Raw genomic sequence first — 18320 nt, 5'->3', positions numbered from 1 at the left:
AACATACAAGATCGACAAATATGGCTAATATTGTTTTTATTTGCACGGAACCATTTATATTGGAAAAAAGAGAGTGAAATTAATTTATTGAACTCAGAGAATGCTAACCTGTGTTCACACTTTCTAGAGATTTTTGACACATTGGGTTCTGGTAGCCCACTATTTCCTGTAGAACAATGTCAAGTACAGCAATGTGTTAAATCTGTGTTTATCAGAATTAACAGATGTGTTATTGGTACTGAATATAATTCAAATAAATGGTTTCAGGCCTAACCACTGCATGCAAATATGGAAATTATCATGATGCACACTTAAGATGTGGTAAAAGTACTATGAGTAGAATTATGCAGTTCTGAATTCAGCAATAGAAGTTAAAAAAACAGAGGATAGTGCAGTATTCTGAAGGACATCTGTACTCATACTGCCACCTGATGTTTTGGAGATCAAGGCTGAGCATGTAATGAATCTTTAACATACATTTTGCATGAAGCCTGAAGATACTGATACAACTGACCTGAAAATCGCACATTATGAAGAAATACAGAAAAGAATTTAAAATAAACAAGTACATTTTCTAATGCTTTTACTTTTTGTGAAGGTCATGCAAACTTGCCTGAGAAGAACAGAAGTGGTCAACTGCCCAAATGCACAAACACCAACCACATACATCCCATAATAGACAAGTTATCATTAAACTGCTGTGCATTTACCGAAAACAAAACAAAACCACGTCGGTTCAGTGCATGTGTAGACCCCTCACCTATATAAACCAGGCCACAGCGGATCTCGCTCTGACTCAGAAACTGAGTGTGTCACAGTGCATGAAGACCCTGTTGATTCCACTCAGAGTTAAAAAAAAAACCCACCTGAGGCCTTGAGTGTGTCCACTAAGCAGAAAAAAACTATGTAAAATCCATTTTTTGTGTGTTTATCCTTATATCTCAAGGAAAACTGTTTGGACAATGAACTCAAGGACATGGGAATGATTTAAGAAGGCGGTGAGTCAAATTAACCCTTTAGGGAACATTCAAATTTTATTCATCCCCGGAGAAAAAGTTATTTTGCATCTTCTGTTAAAAATGACATTTTAGTATCAATAATTTGAATACAAAATTAAATAATTTTAATTTAATCAAGCTCGAGGCCATTGCTGCATTTTAGCAGCATGAAACTGATCAAAAAAGTACAGTGCACGTGTCGCTCTGGTTGTGTTTTTTGTCATAACATTACTTCAAAGTCCTCCTGTTTATAGATGTTACTGACATGCCTGGTGTTTGAAAAAAGAAAAAAGCATTCAGCTGTTTATCATGGCAGTTATTTACTGTAAATTACACACTCTCTGACGTTTATCTTCAAACTGTTAAGTCAGCGTCAGATGATAGCAGTTTATCATGTGAGCTTTTATTGCATCAACTGCTTGGCTTTTGTTTTTTGGCTTTTTTTTCCATTGACGCATGGATATTTTAACTCTCTGTATAATCTTTTTTACACCGCTGGCACACCACAACTTTCATAACAACATGTTAACTCTGTTTTATCATGATGAAGAAGCAGTTATCTTTTTTTCTCTCTGGTCTTTCCCGTAATGCATTAGCTACTTGATATCAGCTTTTATTTCACTCAGATGATTCACTAAAGCTCTTCACAGATGATCACAGGGCTTGAGTACTTCCTGCTGACTGGATTTTCATCTCTGAAAATGATAGTTGAAGTTCCCCGTTTTTGATCTGAGTTCTCTAAAATCTTATAAATATTTTCATGACTGTGACAGTTGGAACAAAAAACTACAGCATATTTAATGTAAAGTCACTCTCTTTGAGAGTTGTTACATAAAGAAATTGCTAAACCTGAAATCATTTGTAGGCCTATATTAAATTGTAGTCAGTCAAACAAACAGTCAAACTTTGCCATTTCAGCTCTGAGAAATTCATGTACTCCCTCCCTCTATTTCGGTTTCTACATCTCTCCATCTCCTGCATACAAACCACATCCTGACCACACTGTCAAGAGACACAGAATCAGCACGTGACTATAAAATGATAAATGAACAAAAAGAAACACCCATTTCAAATATTACGTAATAGTTTTATGTAATTTTTTGTAATATTTTGTCATATTTTGTCACCCAACCCTACAACACATATGGAGAAATAGGATTTTGTCTGTGATAGAGTGCATTTACATGAAATATAGTATATATAATAAGCCAAAACTTTATGACCAGTCACAGGTGAAGTGAATATCGTTGATCATCTCCTAACAAGGCTGCATATTAAGGTCTGGGTAGATTAGATGGTAAGCAAAAAATCAGTTCTTACAATCAATGTTTTGGATGCAGCACCAGGGCCAAATTGTTATGGCAAGGCGACTGGGTCAAAGTTTCTCTGACACGTCAAGGCTTGTGTGGCTCCTGGTCAGCAGGGGTGAGAATTTACCAACAGTGTCTGATGAGGAACAAACCACAAACCGAAAACTGGCCCTGCGTTCCAATGTCCATACTATCCATCCTAAATAGTATGTGAGATTAAGTGTGTCCCAAAGCATAGTATGTCGAAAAGAGTATGCCAAAAGTCCCCGGATGGTCTACTATTTCCGGCAGATTTTCGAAGTGTGGATCCGCGCACACTATAAAGGCTAATATTGCCCACAACCCATTGTGCGTTGGACGAGGATTCAGTTCAGAACTACAAACACGAGTAAAAAGTGGTAAAAAAAAAACTACAAAACATGGCGGATATGCGCGATCGACGCCGAGAGGTTTGAGAGGCTAATAATCAGTTCAGCCTGATAGAAAATATATATTTAATGTTATTCGTGTTATTTTTCATCTGCAAATACCAATGTGCACTTTAATAAATATCCGAATGGCCATTAACTTTTAAAGGTCCCGTTTTTTGTGGTTTTTTGAAGCTTTGATTGTGTTTATAGTGTGCAATATAACATGTGTTCATGTTTCGCGTGTAAAAAACACAGTATTTTTCACATAATTTACTTATCTGTATACCGCTGTTTCCACTGTCATAAAAACGGGCTGATGACTTCCTTGTTCTATGAAGTCCCTCCTTCAGAAATACATAACGAGTTCTGATTGTGCCAGCGGTTCCTGTGTTGTCATTCGACAGCAGCTTAGCGCTCCTTGCCCGGAAAGGTCACGCCTCTTACCATAACGTGGAGATGCACGTGCTCAGTGTTATTGTAAACATGTCTTTAATTTTACCCTATCAATTTGAGCCGGAATCAGACCCGGTGATTGGACTGCGGGATGAAAATAACAGCGTTTCGACGACATGGCGACAAACACACTCTACAAACGCAACTCTTGCGTATTCCTGTGGGCGGAGGTTAGTCAAAAAACTTTTTAGTGACAGTTTTAGTGACGTCATTAAAGAAGGAAGTAGAGGGATGTAGTCCAAACTGGCAGTTCGATGTAGGCGACTTCTGTTAAATAAAATATCTCGCTTGGCATTGAACTTTGAGCTTTAACATTTTACAGATTTTATTTATACTCTAACAACAACATTACACACTAACTAAAGTTTGAAACATGGGATCATGAAGAACGGGACCTTTAAATGCATCATTATGCATTAATATGAGGAGAGTTCTCCACATGAAAGACCCGCGACTGCAGATCAACGTGCTGCATTTCTCTCCGATACGGTAGGAAATTAGTTAAATGAAATGTGGAGGATGTAAGATGATTGACAGGCCAGTTTACGGTAACAGGATGCGACAGAGAGAAAAGACGCGATTGTATGACGTGATAGTATGTCCCAAAGCTTGTCTACTCTTTTGCTACACACTCAAAAGTAAGTACTTTTTGTTCACAGAAAGAGTACATACTTTTAGGGCTTAGTATAAGTAGGCGAATTGGGACGCAGCATGGACCTTGGAGCAGTGGAAGAAGGTCACCTGGTCCTATGAGACCCATTTTCTTTTACATCACATGTCCACTGTGTACATGTGCTCTGTTTACCCTGGGAAGTGATGGCAGCAGGATGCACTGTGGGACGACAAGCCAGTGGATGGAGTGTGATGCTCTGCAATGTTCTGCTGGGAAACTCTGGGTCCGGCCATTCACGTGGATGTAAATTTGATATCTAGCTAAGCATTGTTGCAGACCAGCTCCACCTCTTCATGACAATGGTGTTTCCTCATGGAAGTGGTCTCTTTCAGCAGGTTAATGCACCTTGCCACACTGCACACATTGTTCAGCGATGGTTTGAGGAACATGATGCAGAGTTCAAGGTGTTTCCCTGGCCTCCAAATTCCCCAGATCTCAATCTAATTGAGCATCTGTGCGATGTGCTGGTTTGATCCACGGTGGCTCCACCTCGCTAACTACAGGACGTGAAGGATCTCCTGCTAATGTCTTGGTGCCAGATAAAACAGGACACATTCAGGGTGGGTCAGAGCTGTTTTGGCATTGCACAGTCATATTAAGCAGGTGGTCATAATGTTTTGGCTAATTGGTGTATCTGCCTTTTTCCTACGCCCCATGAAAGATTCAGTCTTTTTTTCATATTTTTACAGTGGAATACAAAAGGAAAAAATAAAATTATCATGAGGAAATTAATGCAGTGATGAAAAGAGCTCTTGCCATAGATATTCTTTTTGTCACATTAAAATACCAAGTGTTATATTATTCTCTCTAAAAACAGAACATGAAGGACATTTTACAGCTCGATTTGACGAATAAGGATTCTTAGTAGCGCAAACTTATAATTTAAAATCATTTATTTTAGTCTTTTTGAGTGGAACTTCCCCAAACTGAAAGTGCTATCCATTAATCTAAAACGCCGTAGGTTCGTTACGTAAAAGGTGGATATCGTTTCAGGTTTTCTTCATGAGTTATGGAAATACAGATGGTGAGTAACAAATACAGTCTCATCTACTTCCTTCTATATCCTCCCACAGACTTGTGTTTCATTTCTGTCAAATGACTATTTCATGAGAAATATACCATCAGCATCATCCCATTGTGCCTGCATTAAATCACTCTTGTCACTTTTCTTCCCACAGTACGAAGGTCAGTAAAGTGATATGCACACACCTGGAGTTAATTTGTACTACCTGGAATCAATCCACACACATCAAACATCTCCATCTGGTCTGCGGCTCATGATGAACAGAAAAAAAATGTGCGAGGAAAGGGAGGGCTTTATTTCCAAACCACACAAACTGAATCTACAATAAAAAACAAAGTCCTAAAGGGCAGAGCAGCTGTCACGCAACTCAATGGAGCTTTTGATGAGGTTTCAGCTTGGAGAAAAATCACGAATGGCGGGAAGCACCCATCAAACTGTATTCAGCATTATGTCATTAAACTCTCTACAGGTGTAAAATGATCAACCAATGCTCAGGTCACCTTACAAAGATTGTTGTTTGTCTTGATTTTCTTCTCTCTCTCTGAGAATTTAGACAACCATTCTCTTGAGATATTCAGTTCGTTATATATCGAGTTTCACTGTTGTCTGTTGTTCACAAATGACACTTTTTGTCCACATCCAGTAAGGCGATCTACAAGAAAGAAACATTCACCATCATAACATAGATAAACTTCTGAGCTGACAGGAAGTAGGCCTTCAGAACTTCATCTGTTTATAAATGCGAGATATTTAAATAAAATCAGTAAAAGTGTTTGCTGACCTGTGGCAGATCTTCCGTCTGAAGACAGTAGATGATCTGAGTGTATTCTGACATGATTTGCTCTTCTGTGATTGTCAGTTCTGCAAACACAAAGGTGTGAGTGGAAATTACAGTTGAGTAATAAAAATGCCATCATCTCTGCAACACTTTTACAACATTTCAAATCCCTCTGCTCTCACCATCACTGAAAAGCCAAACCTATGTTGATTCTTGTTTTATTACGAGTTCTGTCACATTCTCTTTTTGCCAGCAGATTCTCCTCTGTTCTGTGTTTGTTTAAAACAGGTGATTTCTCAGGTTCAAGATTAGCTGCTTCATGTCAACTTTTCTCGCTTGTTGTGACAACTAAGCTATGCTACTCTCATACCTTACATGCATCAAAGTAGCTGGAACAACTGTCCTCTATTTACAGATATGTTGAGACACGCACAGACGAGTGATGTATGTATGCAATGTCCTGCGAAAACCATCCGGTCAGGTCTAACATACAGTATGAACACTTATAATAGGCTTACCATAGTGAATCAGTGTGAGACAAAAACATTTTGGAAGAAGGATTGATGATGTATTGAGTCATGTTGATAAAAAAAAAAAAAGTTACATAGTGCACCTTTACCATCAGTATGTTATGTTGTTTCCTGCCATTTAGTGGAAAATGATAACATGACAATGGACAATAATGGGATTTTACATGACAGTGATGAGAATTGTATTGAGAACTTGTAATAAATTTTTATTTGTTTTCCCACCAAAAATACAATTATATGCATTTATATAAACATAAACCATTTTATAAATTGAATAAAATGTTTTATATTATTTAACATTATATATTTAATATTATTATAATGCCATATAGCGAACTTTGTCAGTTGTTGGTAATACTTGCCTTTTTGCTGCACTTGACAGAATTTCCTGCAGCAAGCGTTAATCAGTATAACAGCAGACATGAACACCAACAGACACACACAGACTGTTATTATCAGAGTAAAATATGAATGATGGCTCTGTTCTGTAATAAACATATAGAGAGAAAATGTTCAGTCTTTCAGACAAAAAAAATATGATGTCAGCCTATAATTACAAAATATCAGTTCCCTTTCGATACTTCACTCGTACTGCGTATGGGGAAAGGTCTCCCTTTTTCCCCGCTGCTGAAGCCTTTTTCAATAACGCAGTGTAACTGCATCGTCATTGGTTCACTCATAGACAAGTTGTTGAACCAATGACGGCGCGGCATAGCTGCGCGACCTATGGCGACAAAGCGCGCGAATATTCCCGCCGAAATGGGCGGGGTTAGGGGCTATATAAGCAGGCGTTTCGCCATAGGATTTCAGTGTTTTCTCCTTCAGCGACGACCTCTACTTCTCTTCGCTGATCTCCGCCTGAAGCCGAAGAAGCTCGCCGCCTTCCTGACAGCTCTCGCTGCCGTCTGAAGAGGCTCCCGCAGCGGACTCGCCTGGACTCGCCGGTTGAGGACAGCGCCGGCGCCCTCACTGACTGCAGCTTCTGCGCCGTCGTCGAGCCGCCGCCTCCCGCTTCCCGCTCCCGGCTGCTTCCTGTACGTCCCCTGCCGCCATCCGGCGCGCCGCCTGAGAGCTTCACCCGCGGCTTAACGCCGCTCTAAAAGAGCGATTTCAGCAGTTTTCACCGCTTCTAAGAGCTTCCGCGGCCCTCGCCGCTCTACAAAGAGCCACCCAACTGCCGTTTTCACGGCACCGGCGTCTCACGATGCCCCGTCACTCATGTGCTACGTGCAGGGCCCCCCTGCACGATAGCGACGGTCACAGCGAGTGTGTCGCCTGCCTGGGCAAGCCCCATGCGGACGGCGCGCTTGCTGGAGACTCATGCCCGCACTGCGAGTGCATGAGTCTCAGTTCCCTGCGCTCGCGGGTCGCCTTCTTCACAGAGGGCGATCTCGCCGCTCGTGCCCTCCCGTCTCCTTCCTCCCGCGAACCGGCCAGGAAGAGACAGCGGGGTAGAGCGACTCAGCGCCCGGAGTTAGGCGAGCTCACGCCGGCCCAGCCCCCGCGTGCCTCTGCCGAAGCAAGTGACCTCGTCTCATTCGGAGGAACAGACGACGAGCAGGATGACTCCATGTCACTTGCGGCTTCCGAAGCGGAAGGATGGGCTGGCGAGCCGGATGACCCCGCTCCCCCGCCTCCCTTGGAGCCCATTGAGCACGGCCAGGGCATGGATGCCGAGCTTTTCCGCATCCTGTCCAGAGCCGTGGAAGAGCTGGACCTCGAGTGGGCCCCTCCAGAGGAGCCATCTCGCGGCCGCCTGGACGAGTGATTCCTGCCAGGCCGCCGCCAAGCACCTCGCCAGCGCTCAGCGCCCTTTTTTCCTGAGGTCCACGAGGAGCTCACGAAGTCGTGGCGCGCTCCGTATTCCGCCCGCCTTCACACAACGCACCGCTCCGCCCTCACCGCCGTCGACGGCGCCGAAGAGAAGGGATACGAGCACCTGCCACCCCTAGACGAAGCGGTGGCTGCTCACCTCTGCCCTCCCGCGGCTGTGGGATGGAAGACCAAGAGGGCCCTTCCTTCCAAGCCCTGTCGGACCACCTCTACTTTGGCTGGACGGGCTTACACCTCGGCGGGCCAGGCTGCCTCCGCGCTTAACTCCTCCGCTCGCTGGACGAGTCTGGAATTGACGCGCCGGCTTTCAAGGACCTTCGCAGCGCCACCGACCTTGCCCTGCGAGCCACGAAGGCTACGGCCCAGGCCATCGGGCGTTCCATGGCCAGCCTGGTAGTGTTGGAGCGCCACCTGTGGCTCAACCTAACGGAGATCAAGGACCTGGATAAGACGGCCTTCTTAGACGCCCCGGTCTCTCCCTCTGGTCTCTTCGGGCCTGCAGTGGACGGCTTCACCGAGCGCTTTACTGCTGCGCAGAAATCGTCTCAGGCTATGAGGCATTTCTTGCCGAAGCGCTCCAGCTCTGCTTCTGCGTCCAGCCGCCCCAGGACTGCGCCGGCTCAGCAGAACAAGCCAGCTCCACCCGCAACACAGGCAGCGCCACCCAAGGAGCATCGCCAGCGCTCGCACCCTGCGAAGCGCCCTCCCTTCCCGAGACGCCAGGGACCCCGGCCCAAGATTGTGCTGGACCCGGTGCCTCCGAAGTCGTCCTGATTCGTCAGGAAGGAAGAGGATGGGGGATCGTCCCGTTGCGACCGGACAGCCCCCAAAGCTCCCACGAGTAATTTCCCCTCCGCCTCGTTTAATTCCGGGCGTGGGAAACATGCTCCAAGTGATAGCTGGGCCCACACCTGTTGCGCCCACTCCAAACGCCGTTTTCACGGCGAACAATATTTCACCTCATCTAAAAAAGAGCAAATTTCCTCTTCCACCCCTCTCGGTGTACGACCCCCTCAACGGCGGTCTGTCACCCGATATCATTCAACCCCTTGCCACTCGGGCCGAGGCCTGGCAGGCCATCCCCGATGTGTCAGAATGGGTTATGGGGATCGTAACCCAGGGCTACTCGCTCCAGTTTGCACGACGGCCCCCTCGCTTCGGCAGGGTGCTTCAAACCTCGGTCATTCCGGACGACGCTCATGTCCTCCGAGCTGAAGTTATGACGTTGCTAAGAAAGGGAGCTGTGGAAATAGTTTCCCCGACAGAGAGCGAGTCAGGCTTTTACAGCCGCTACTTTCTGGTCCCCAAGAAGGATGGTGGTCTCAGACCCATTCTAGACCTCAGACTTTTGAATCACTCCCTCATGAGACGGAAGTTCAAAATGCTGACGCTGAAACAGATCCTCGCGCACATTTGCCCCGAGGACTGGTTCTGCTCGCTGGACCTGAAGGATGCGTATTTTCACATCCAGATAGCCCCCCGTCACAGACGATTCTTGAGATTCGCATACGAGGGAGTGGCGTACCAATATACGGTCCTGCACTTCGGGCTGTCTCTGGCTCCTCGCACTTTCACCAAGTGCATGGACGCGGCGCTTTCCCCTCTGAGGCAAATGGGAATCCGGGTCCTGAATTATCTCGACGACTGGCTCATTCTAGCCCGTTCGCGAGCCGAGCTGGAACACCACAGATCCGTGCTCCTCAGCCATTTACAATGTCTGGGTCTCAGGGTCAACTTAGCCAAGAGCTCGCTGTGCCCCACCCAGCGAATCTCGTTTCTAGGGGCAGTTTTCGACTCAGTCCGCATGACGGCAGTAGTCTCGCCGGAGCGCGCTCTAACGATTCAGCAGCTCACGGTCTCAATCAAGAACAAAGCCTGTCTCCCTCTGAAGTTTTTCCAGAGGCTACTAGGGCTGATGGCTTCCGCCTCCCCGGTGCTGCAGCTCGGCCTTCTTCGGATGCGGCCTCTTCAGTACTGGTTGAAGTTCCGGGTTCCTCCCAGTGCCTGGCGGCACGGCCGCTTATGTCTCAAAGTCAATCAGGCCTGTCTTCTAGCCCTGAAACCTTGGATGGACCCTATGTGGTTCAAGCGCGGAGTACACTTACAGGCGGTCTCACGAAGGACGGTGCTCTCAACGGACGCTTCCAACTCGGGTTGGGGCGCTGTGTGCGAGGGCAGACCGGCCTTCGGCTCGTGGAGTCACGAGGAAAGCCGTCTACACATCAACTGTCTAGAGATGCTAGCAGTGATGAAGGCCCTTCAGTCTTTTCAGGCTCACTTGACAGGACGTCATGTTCTAGTCCGATCGGACAGTATGACAGTGGTGTCATATTTAAACCACCAGGGCGGTCTCTCGTCCAGCCGCTTATGCGCTCTGGCGAAACGTCTTCTGGAATGGGCTCTTCCGAGGCTTCAGTCGCTCAGAGCGACTCACGTTCCTGGCAGGAACAATCTGGGCGCAGACATGTTGTCACGGAGCAACATCCCCTCCGACGAGTGGATGCTCCACCCCCAAGTGGTCCTCAAGATTTGGGAGTTCTTCGGGAGGGCAGAGATAGACCTCTTCGCCTCAGAAGACAGCTCTCATTGCCCAACATTTTTCTCGAAGGAAGTCGATGCTCTGGCCCATACATGGCCCAGCACGCTCCTTTACGCCTTCCCTCCGATCGCACTGATCCCTCAGGTCATCAGGCGCATCAGAGAAGACCAACACAGAGTCCTTCTGGTGGCCCCGCTCTGGAGGAACCAAGTTTGGTCCTCGGAGCTGTTCAAGCTCTCCCTGAGAGCCCCGTGGCCGATTCCCCTGAGACGGGACCTCCTCTCTAAGGCAAACAGAACGATCTGGCACCCACAGCCGGAGCTTTGGGCTCTGCACCTCTGGTCCCTCGATGGGAGCTGACCAGCCTCCCCGGGGACGTCCTAAATACCATTTCTCAGGCTAGAGCCCCATCCACGAGACGCCTCTATGACCAGAAATGGTCTGTCTTTGTTGATTGGTGTTCCTCACGCAACATAGACCCTGTGGAGAGTGACGTATCCTTCATACTGTCTTTCCTCCAAGAACGCTTGGAAATGGGGCGCACCCCTTCTACTCTTAAGGTCTACGTAGCAGCCATTGCGGCGTTCCATGCTCCCATTGCTGGCCAATCAGTGGGACGTAACGGCCTTATAATCCGTTTCCTGAGGGGTGCTAGGCGATTGAATCCTCCTCGCCCCCTCACCGTTCCCACTTGGGACCTCTCGTTGGTCCTCAGGGCCTTAAAGGGAGCCCTCTTTGAGCCAATGGGTTCAGCTGATCTCAGGCCCCTAACGCTAAAAACCGCTCTGCTGTTAGCACTGGCATCGGTTAAGCGCGTTGGCGATTTGCAGGTCCTCTCTGTGAGCCCTGCATGCCTTGAATTTGGGCCTGGAGACTCGAAGGTCGTTCTGAAACCTAGGCATGGCTACGTTCCTAAGGTGCTCTCAACCCCGTTTAGAGCTCAGGTCATCTCGCTTTCTGCTCTTCCTCCCTCGGCGGATGAACGAGAGCTAGAGCTACTCTGCCCAGTCAGGGCATTGAGGACCTATGTGGAGCGATCGCAGCCTTTCAGGCAGTCGGATCAGCTCTTTGTTTGTTTTGGTGGCCGCACCAAAGGGTCTCCGGTCTCAAAACAAGCGCCTTTCCCGTTGGATAGTGGACGCTATTAACCTGTGCTACTCCTCACTGGGTGCAGACTGCCCCATAGGAGTCAGGGCCCACTCCACTAGAGGAATGGCTTCCTCGTGGGCTTGGTCCAACGGAGTTTCCATTCAAGACATCTGTGAGGCGGCCGGCTGGTCTTCGCCGTCCACTTTTGTCAGATTCTATCATCTCGATGTCCCAACCTTGCAAGCTCGGGTTCTTTCAGTGTGATTAAGCGGCCTCTGGCGAGTTCCGCCTCACACAACCCCAGGAATTATTTCCTTAAGTGTAACTAGGGTTCGATTAAGGCTTTGCCTTCTCGCTTGTCTTTTGGACCCACTCCCATGTGTCCAATATCAGGCTGTATCGTTCCCAGCCGTGGCACGGCGTGGTTGAATTCGTTCCCCATACGCAGTACGAGTGAAGTATCGAAAGGGAACGTACTCGGTTACTAACGTAACCTCGGTTCCCTGAGATACGGAACGAGTACTGTGTCACTTGCCGTGCCACGAGGCTGCGGCTTCAGGGTCGTCGCTTCAATCGATTACACTGAAATCCTATGGCGAAACGCCTGCTTATATAGCCCCTAACCCCGCCCATTTCGGCGGGAATATTCGCGCGCTTTGTCGCCATAGGTCGCGCAGCTATGCCGCGCCGTCATTGGTTCAACAACTTGTCTATGAGTGAACCAATGACGATGCAGTTACACTGCGTTATTGAAAAAGGCTTCAGCAGCGGGGAAAAAGGGAGACCTTTCCCCATACGCAGTACTCGTTCCGTATCTCAGGGAACCGAGGTTACGTTAGTAACCGAGTATGTTCTACAAAGAGGAACGAAATGTTGACGTACCTTCACATGTGTGACAGAGTCCATTGGCTATGAGATGTTTGGTCTGGTTTCTGATGGGATTGTTGATCACACAGCTGTAGGTGTTTTTATCCTGATATTCCACCTCCAGAGGTAGAGAGAGACTGATGCTGAGATCAGACACACTGATGCTGGACAATAAACTGTTTCCTTTGTACCAGGAGAGAGTCACATGACTCACATTCACAGCTAAACACACCAGTGCACATTTTGACACTGATGACACTGATGATGATGATGATGATGATGAACAGTTTGAAGAGTTACTGGAAATGACAGGAAAGGGTAGAGGAGCTGGAAAAAATACAGAAAAAATTATGAATGTCTAAACAAACAAAAATAGGCCTAATGCAGTCTTAATCTTTTGAGTAATTGTCGAGTCTGAATTTATGCTTTCTTTGAAAACAAATAAAGCAGAACGTTGACATGTAAACGTGAAGCTGAGAAGAAACACAGGATGTGTACAATATAATACTAATAACATTTGTGACATGATTTATATAATTTACTCACCATACACAGTAACATTGAATCTCTTCAGTGTTTTTCTACTGCTGATGACGGTCAGTTCATAAAGTCCAGTGTGTTCAGATCTGGTGTTTCTGATGGTCAGAGATCCAGTGTGATTCTCCATCTGGAGTCTGTCTCTGAATATCCCATCATTACTGACAAATATATAGTTTATTTGGTCCCTTTTAATGATTTCAGCTATTCGAGTGTTTTGAGGTCCAAATGTCCACACTATCTGATCACCTCTCTGTACTTGAACATCAGTGTTTAGAGAGACAGAATCTCCCTCCATCACTGACACTGACTTCACTTCATCCTCAACACAAAACACACCTGAAACATGAAACAAACAAACAAAAATACCTAAAGAGTGCAGTTTGAATTAAAAATAGATTAACTCAGAAGAACAAGTCAAACACATAATAGAACATAGTTGAACTCCATAAATACCTAAAATTAAACGAAATCCACTTACAATTTGTGACACACACACATAGACAGAAGAAGGCAGCGTTTGACATCATATTCAAAATGGCTCTGAAATCAAACTCCTCATGGTGCTGCGGTGTGATGAACAACAGAAATTCATGAAATAATCCAAACTACACACCCCACTTTCTAAAACTCTCAAACAGAATTGTAAAATTCTGAACAAAGTAGAACACACTGACCATGCAAACATCTGAGAAACAAAACGGTCTGTTGAGTAATTATAGCTACTGACCTAAAAAACAGACCAGAGATTTTACCGCAGCTGGTGGCGTCAGACAGCATGAACTTCACAAAAAAAAAAAAAAAAAAAAAAACTGAAAAGACAATTATAGATAGCCTACTTTTTCTGATTTTAGAGGTTTAAAATAATACATATACAGCATATTTTAATACAGAAGCAATCTCAAGGATGTTCATTTTTTTCATTGTCAATCTGGGTATCAAACTGTTAATTCTTCTCTTGTACAAAAGAATAATAAAAAACCCTTCCCATAAAATCAACAGATCTTTAACCCACTGTGAAGTTAACATAGAAACAAGATTCATCGTACAACCAAAAATAATGTCTGATTCTGGGATTATAAACAATGGAATTAATGCCCATGAATAGTCTTGCATACGCTACTAGATGAAGGCCTCTGATTTACCACCTCATCTCTTCTCAGTGCGTCCAACTACATACAAGTTTAGTGGAGACAAACACAGTCAGTACAAAGTGAAAGTTCAGAAATGTTTATTTTGCAGCAAATACACAAAACACAGCATATACAATAATAACATATATACACATATGTATTTATAATAACACTGAAAGCTTTGTTAAAACACTTTATCATGACATTACATGAGCCCAGTATTTAATGGCACTCAATGGCTAATGCATTACTTTCAATAATGCATTATGTGATTATGCTTTTGCCCTTCAGGATTTCCAGTTACAGTTACAGCAGAGACTAATTTGACCATGATAAGCTGCCAAATCCTGTGTGTAATCTCACACACAGTCAGTAGAGGGAGCCCTTTGCTACTACACATATTCAAAAGGCTACTAAATGCATTTTGCTCTCATTACACATTCTTCTTTAGTGAAATCTTGATGGTTGCATCTACTTTTCTGAGTTTACTTCTTTCTCTTTATCTCTTTTTGTCCTGTGATTTGGAATTGGATAGTATCATGTGGATGGCTGTATAATAACTAATACTAAGCATACAAACCAGCTCTACTCAAGTCTAGACATGACAGAGTTATGAAGCCTACAGGTGCAAACAAGATTGAGGTAAATGGGGTGTCTAATGTACTTGGCAGCAAGCCCCTCCAATAGCAGGACACCATATTGTCTGTAGTTTCTTTGGTCTTTCTTTCTTAATAAAGCTCAAATTCTTTGAGAGAGTGTTTATAACACGCAACAGAAATACAGTCACTTGTAGTAAACAGCGACAGCAATACATTTGAGGTTTAGCTTTGTTACACTCTGACATGTGCTCCAACATGCTCTGTCCTTTAATGACTAAACTCTACAATAACAGACTGTGTTATCATCATCTAAAAGCAACTCTTGAATACTCTGTCTGATCCCGTCCAACAATCTCCTGTAAGAAAAGAAAGTCAAGAGAGAGATGAGAGAACAGAACTGATACTACTACACATGCTTAAAAGAGAAAGATGAAAGCGCAAAGTCACAAAATAATATCAGCTATAAAGAAAATGTAGCACAAAGGTTCCATGAAGGCTGTTAAAATGGGGAATTAAATATATTAGAGTATTCAATGTATCATTATCAATATAATCCTAAATCCAGTCAAACGAGTGCTTCATTATCATGTAAGAACATGCACAGAATCCAAAGAAGAACTGAACTGAAGCCGAGTCACACCTACTTAAAACCCACAGCATATCATGAGGAGGATGTGAGAACTCATCATGTTTAAACATGGTAAAATTAATTTTTTATTACTAAGGCCACAAGCATCAGCACAATAAGAACAATTATTCATGACGTCTGAGTGTTAAATTATGCAACATCATGCATATAAAAGCAGCCACAAGCAGATACACAAACAAACAACACTGACTCATTGGTTTTCCACCAGCAGACAAAGAGAGTTGTCAATAACACTCGTATCTTACCATATCTGAAGCTCGGTGTGTGCTAAGTGTCACATCGGTATAACTGACCTGATCCTCAGTATTCTGAGCTGTTTAACAATCAATTTAGAAATTTAGTTGGCACTACTTGCAAAAAAAAAAGAAAAGAAAAAAAAAGGAAATTAAAAGATACATTGCAAACAGTCGCTAATACTTGCCTTCTTGTTTCACTCGTTTGTAGTTTTTACAGTAACAATACATCAACACAACCCCCGCTATGGCCACTAGCAGCAGTACAACAATGACTGTGAGAAATAAATGCTGACTGGGTCCTGCAATGCATAAGACAACAACAGCCATTATTGTAAGCAAGCATAAAAATGATGAGTATAAATATACAAAGAGATCGAGCAACTTAACTGGACACAGGTGAAAACAATGGGTAACTATGGAAACCATAGTTTCATAGTTTCAAATCAGCACCTACACTATGGAAACAAATAAATATAGCCTAGCTAAATAAACTCAAGAAACTCAAACTCAGAAATAACTGAAATAGAAAAACTTCAAAATCTCAGAACAGAAATGATAAAACTTGGTAGTGACAATAAGAATATCCATAAAATGTATGTTATGTAATGAAGAAAATGTCTCTCAAATGCATTACACAGCACATGCACCAAATAGTGTGTGATTATTAAAATGCTTGAATGTGTACATTGCATGTTAATGTGAGTTCACGTACAAGATGCAGAGTTTGTTGAATGTTGACACACCTGGACACGTGTGACAGAGATCAGTGATGTTGAGGTGTTTAGTCTGGTTGGTGAATGAATAAGACACCACACAGCTGTAGGAATCATCCAGACACTGAATCTCCAGAGGTAGAGAGAGACTGATGCTGAGATCAGACACACTGATGCTGGACAATAAACTGTTTCCTTTGTACCAGGAGAGAGTCACATGACTCACATTCACAACTGAACACAGCAGTGAACAATTATAGTTTGATGAACTTTCTGATACTGAAGGTTTTTGTGGAGAATCACTGATGACAGGAACAGTTAAAAGAGCTAAAAATTGAAGAAAAAAACATCTTTTTAGGAAGAATCAGACACTATGTAAAGATGCTCAATATAAAAATAGCAACGCATCTTCAGATGCTCTAAAACGAATGAGGCATGAACAATGGCAACTTGACTGAAGTTTTTGAAATACAATTTAATAATAAAACATTCACTGCAAAAATTCTTCTTAATAATTCCTGACACTAACAGCCTTCAATCATCCACATACTAGACCACAATAAAGAAAATACAATTTACTCACCATAGACAGCAACATTGAAATTCTTGTATATGATGTCTTTATTCATGATCTGTAGTTTATAAAGTCCAGAGTGTAATCTGTTGATGTTTGTGATGGTCAGAGATCCTGTCTGCTCATCTATCTGTAGTCTGTCTCTGAATCTCTCATCATTCTCACTATCATAAACAGAGATGATCCCTTTATAGATTTCAACTATAACAGTATCTGAACCTTTGAGTCTAAATGTCCACACTATCAGACGATGTGTCTGTATTTCAATAACATCAGTGTTTAGAGTGACCGAATCTCCCTCCATCACTGATATTGTCTCCGTTTCATCTGTATAAACAGAAACGCCTGGAAGAAAAGAGTCAACACAACAGTCACAGATTATCACCTCAGATATCTTTCGGAGTTTATTTGGAAAAAGACACCACTATAATTTCTTAAATATAGTATAGTTTAAACAAAGTTTAAACAACTTATAGTTTAAACAAAGTACATAAAAGCTAAAGGTACAACAAAAAAGCTGCACTCTAATGAATAACATAGTAAATCATTTTACCATTTACTGTTGAGCTGGGTGGCTGAGGCTGCTGCTGTGTCAACTTTAAAACTACGAAACATTTAACAGTTTAATGAAACTGACAAAAAAATTACATGAATAAACTGTGAATTATGATACAAGACCATGCAAAACTACAATACTAAGCCTAACCCTAACTAAATAACAAAAATGCATAACTTACCTCCTAAAAGCCATAAGCAAACAGATGCGTAAACCATCTTCTCCAACAGTTCAACCAGTTTATAGTCTATGCATAAAACGCAACATTATGCAGTTGTGTTTGGGGCGCTGAAAACGGTTGTTTATTTCGTTGCAAAGAGTGCTCATTTAAATTAAAAACACTTTATTTTACAGGCAACTCTTAGCGAACCGTTAGATGAGAGTTATTATGCTCCATCCAACATCTCTAGAAATGTGACCGTGACGCCCCTGCTTGCAGTGTTGGCAGACTGGGCAAGTTCCGCCCCCAATTTTGATCGGGTTGGACCAGAGAAAAATGCACTGTGGGGCTGTTTGTTGTTGTTGTTGTTGTTGTTTTAATAACTGGCCGGTTTTTAACACGAAGCCTACAATAAATAAAGTAGGCTATCAACGAAAAATGTGTAGTGCAGACAGCAATGTATTTTCCTCCAGATGCCGGGCTTGATCAGTTTTGACTGTGCAAAGTTCTGCATTATGTTCTACAATATGTAAAAGTTAAAGAAGTTAAAGCGCAACACAAAGGTAAATGCAAATTTGTTGTTGTTGTCGGATGATCGTACATTATGTATCAATGTATGACACATTGTTGGCTGGCACGAACGTGTGTGAAATGCCTGC

The 18320-nt window shown here is 43.7% G+C and overlaps 3 protein-coding genes across 6 annotated transcripts in view; all 3 read right to left on the bottom strand.

Annotated features, from left to right (window-relative positions):
* LOC125263588 overlaps positions 1 to 18320 on the bottom strand; it is a 378279-nt gene that overhangs the window by 348462 nt on the left and 11497 nt on the right. The window lies entirely within an intron of this gene.
* On the bottom strand, positions 5086 to 13381 carry LOC125263600 (SLAM family member 5-like). The gene is made up of 5 exons (XM_048182660.1): positions 13051 to 13381; positions 12520 to 12831; positions 6539 to 6661; positions 5650 to 5729; positions 5086 to 5520 (listed from the first exon to the last, which is right to left on the bottom strand). The coding sequence occupies exons 1-5, from the start codon at positions 13337 to 13339 to the stop codon at positions 5482 to 5484; spliced, it is 843 nt and encodes a 280-aa protein (XP_048038617.1). The 5' UTR covers positions 13340 to 13381; the 3' UTR covers positions 5086 to 5481.
* LOC125263578 lies at positions 14644 to 17898 on the bottom strand. 4 transcript variants are annotated; one of them, XM_048182621.1, is made up of 7 exons: positions 17683 to 17898; positions 17499 to 17549; positions 16955 to 17290; positions 16402 to 16698; positions 15844 to 15957; positions 15668 to 15735; positions 14644 to 15129 (listed from the first exon to the last, which is right to left on the bottom strand). In XM_048182621.1, exons 1-7 carry the CDS (start codon positions 17717 to 17719, stop codon positions 15079 to 15081), a joined length of 954 nt encoding a protein of 317 aa, XP_048038578.1. In that variant the 5' UTR covers positions 17720 to 17898; the 3' UTR covers positions 14644 to 15078. The 4 variants fall into 4 exon arrangements, with proteins under 4 accessions (XP_048038578.1, XP_048038580.1, XP_048038581.1 ...); XM_048182623.1 differs by lacking the exons at positions 14644 to 15129; positions 15668 to 15735 and adding an exon at positions 16046 to 16113 and having other exon boundaries at positions 15851 to 15957; positions 16371 to 16698; XM_048182624.1 differs by lacking the exons at positions 14644 to 15129; positions 15668 to 15735 and having other exon boundaries at positions 15851 to 16113; positions 16371 to 16698.

Source organism: Megalobrama amblycephala, linkage group LG2, assembly GCF_018812025.1.
Source record: "Megalobrama amblycephala isolate DHTTF-2021 linkage group LG2, ASM1881202v1, whole genome shotgun sequence".
Classification (NCBI taxonomy): domain Eukaryota; kingdom Metazoa; phylum Chordata; class Actinopteri; order Cypriniformes; family Xenocyprididae; genus Megalobrama; species Megalobrama amblycephala.
The sequence above is the reverse complement of the archived record's forward strand: the minus strand, read 5'-3'. Positions and strand labels throughout refer to the sequence as shown.

Coding starts and splice junctions, on each gene's coding strand:
- LOC125263600 (XM_048182660.1), bottom strand. CDS start 13,339: ATGGAGGGAGATTCTGTCTCTCTAAACACTGATGTTCAAGTACAGAGA. Junction 6,662..12,519: donor ACTCTGTCACACATGTGAAG/GTACGTCAACAT, acceptor TGTTTATTACAG/AACAGAGCCATCATTCATAT. Junction 5,521..5,649: donor AGACGGAAGATCTGCCACAG/GTCAGCAAACAC, acceptor TCTTTCTTGTAG/ATCGCCTTACTGGATGTGGA.
- LOC125263578 (XM_048182621.1), bottom strand. CDS start 17,719: ATGGTTTACGCATCTGTTTGCTTATGGCTTTTAGGAG. Junction 17,550..17,682: donor TTGCTTATGGCTTTTAGGAG/GTAAGTTATGCA, acceptor AATGTTTCGTAG/TTTTAAAGTTGACACAGCAG. Junction 17,291..17,498: donor ACCCAGCTCAACAGTAAATG/GTAAAATGATTT, acceptor CTTTTCTTCCAG/GCGTTTCTGTTTATACAGAT.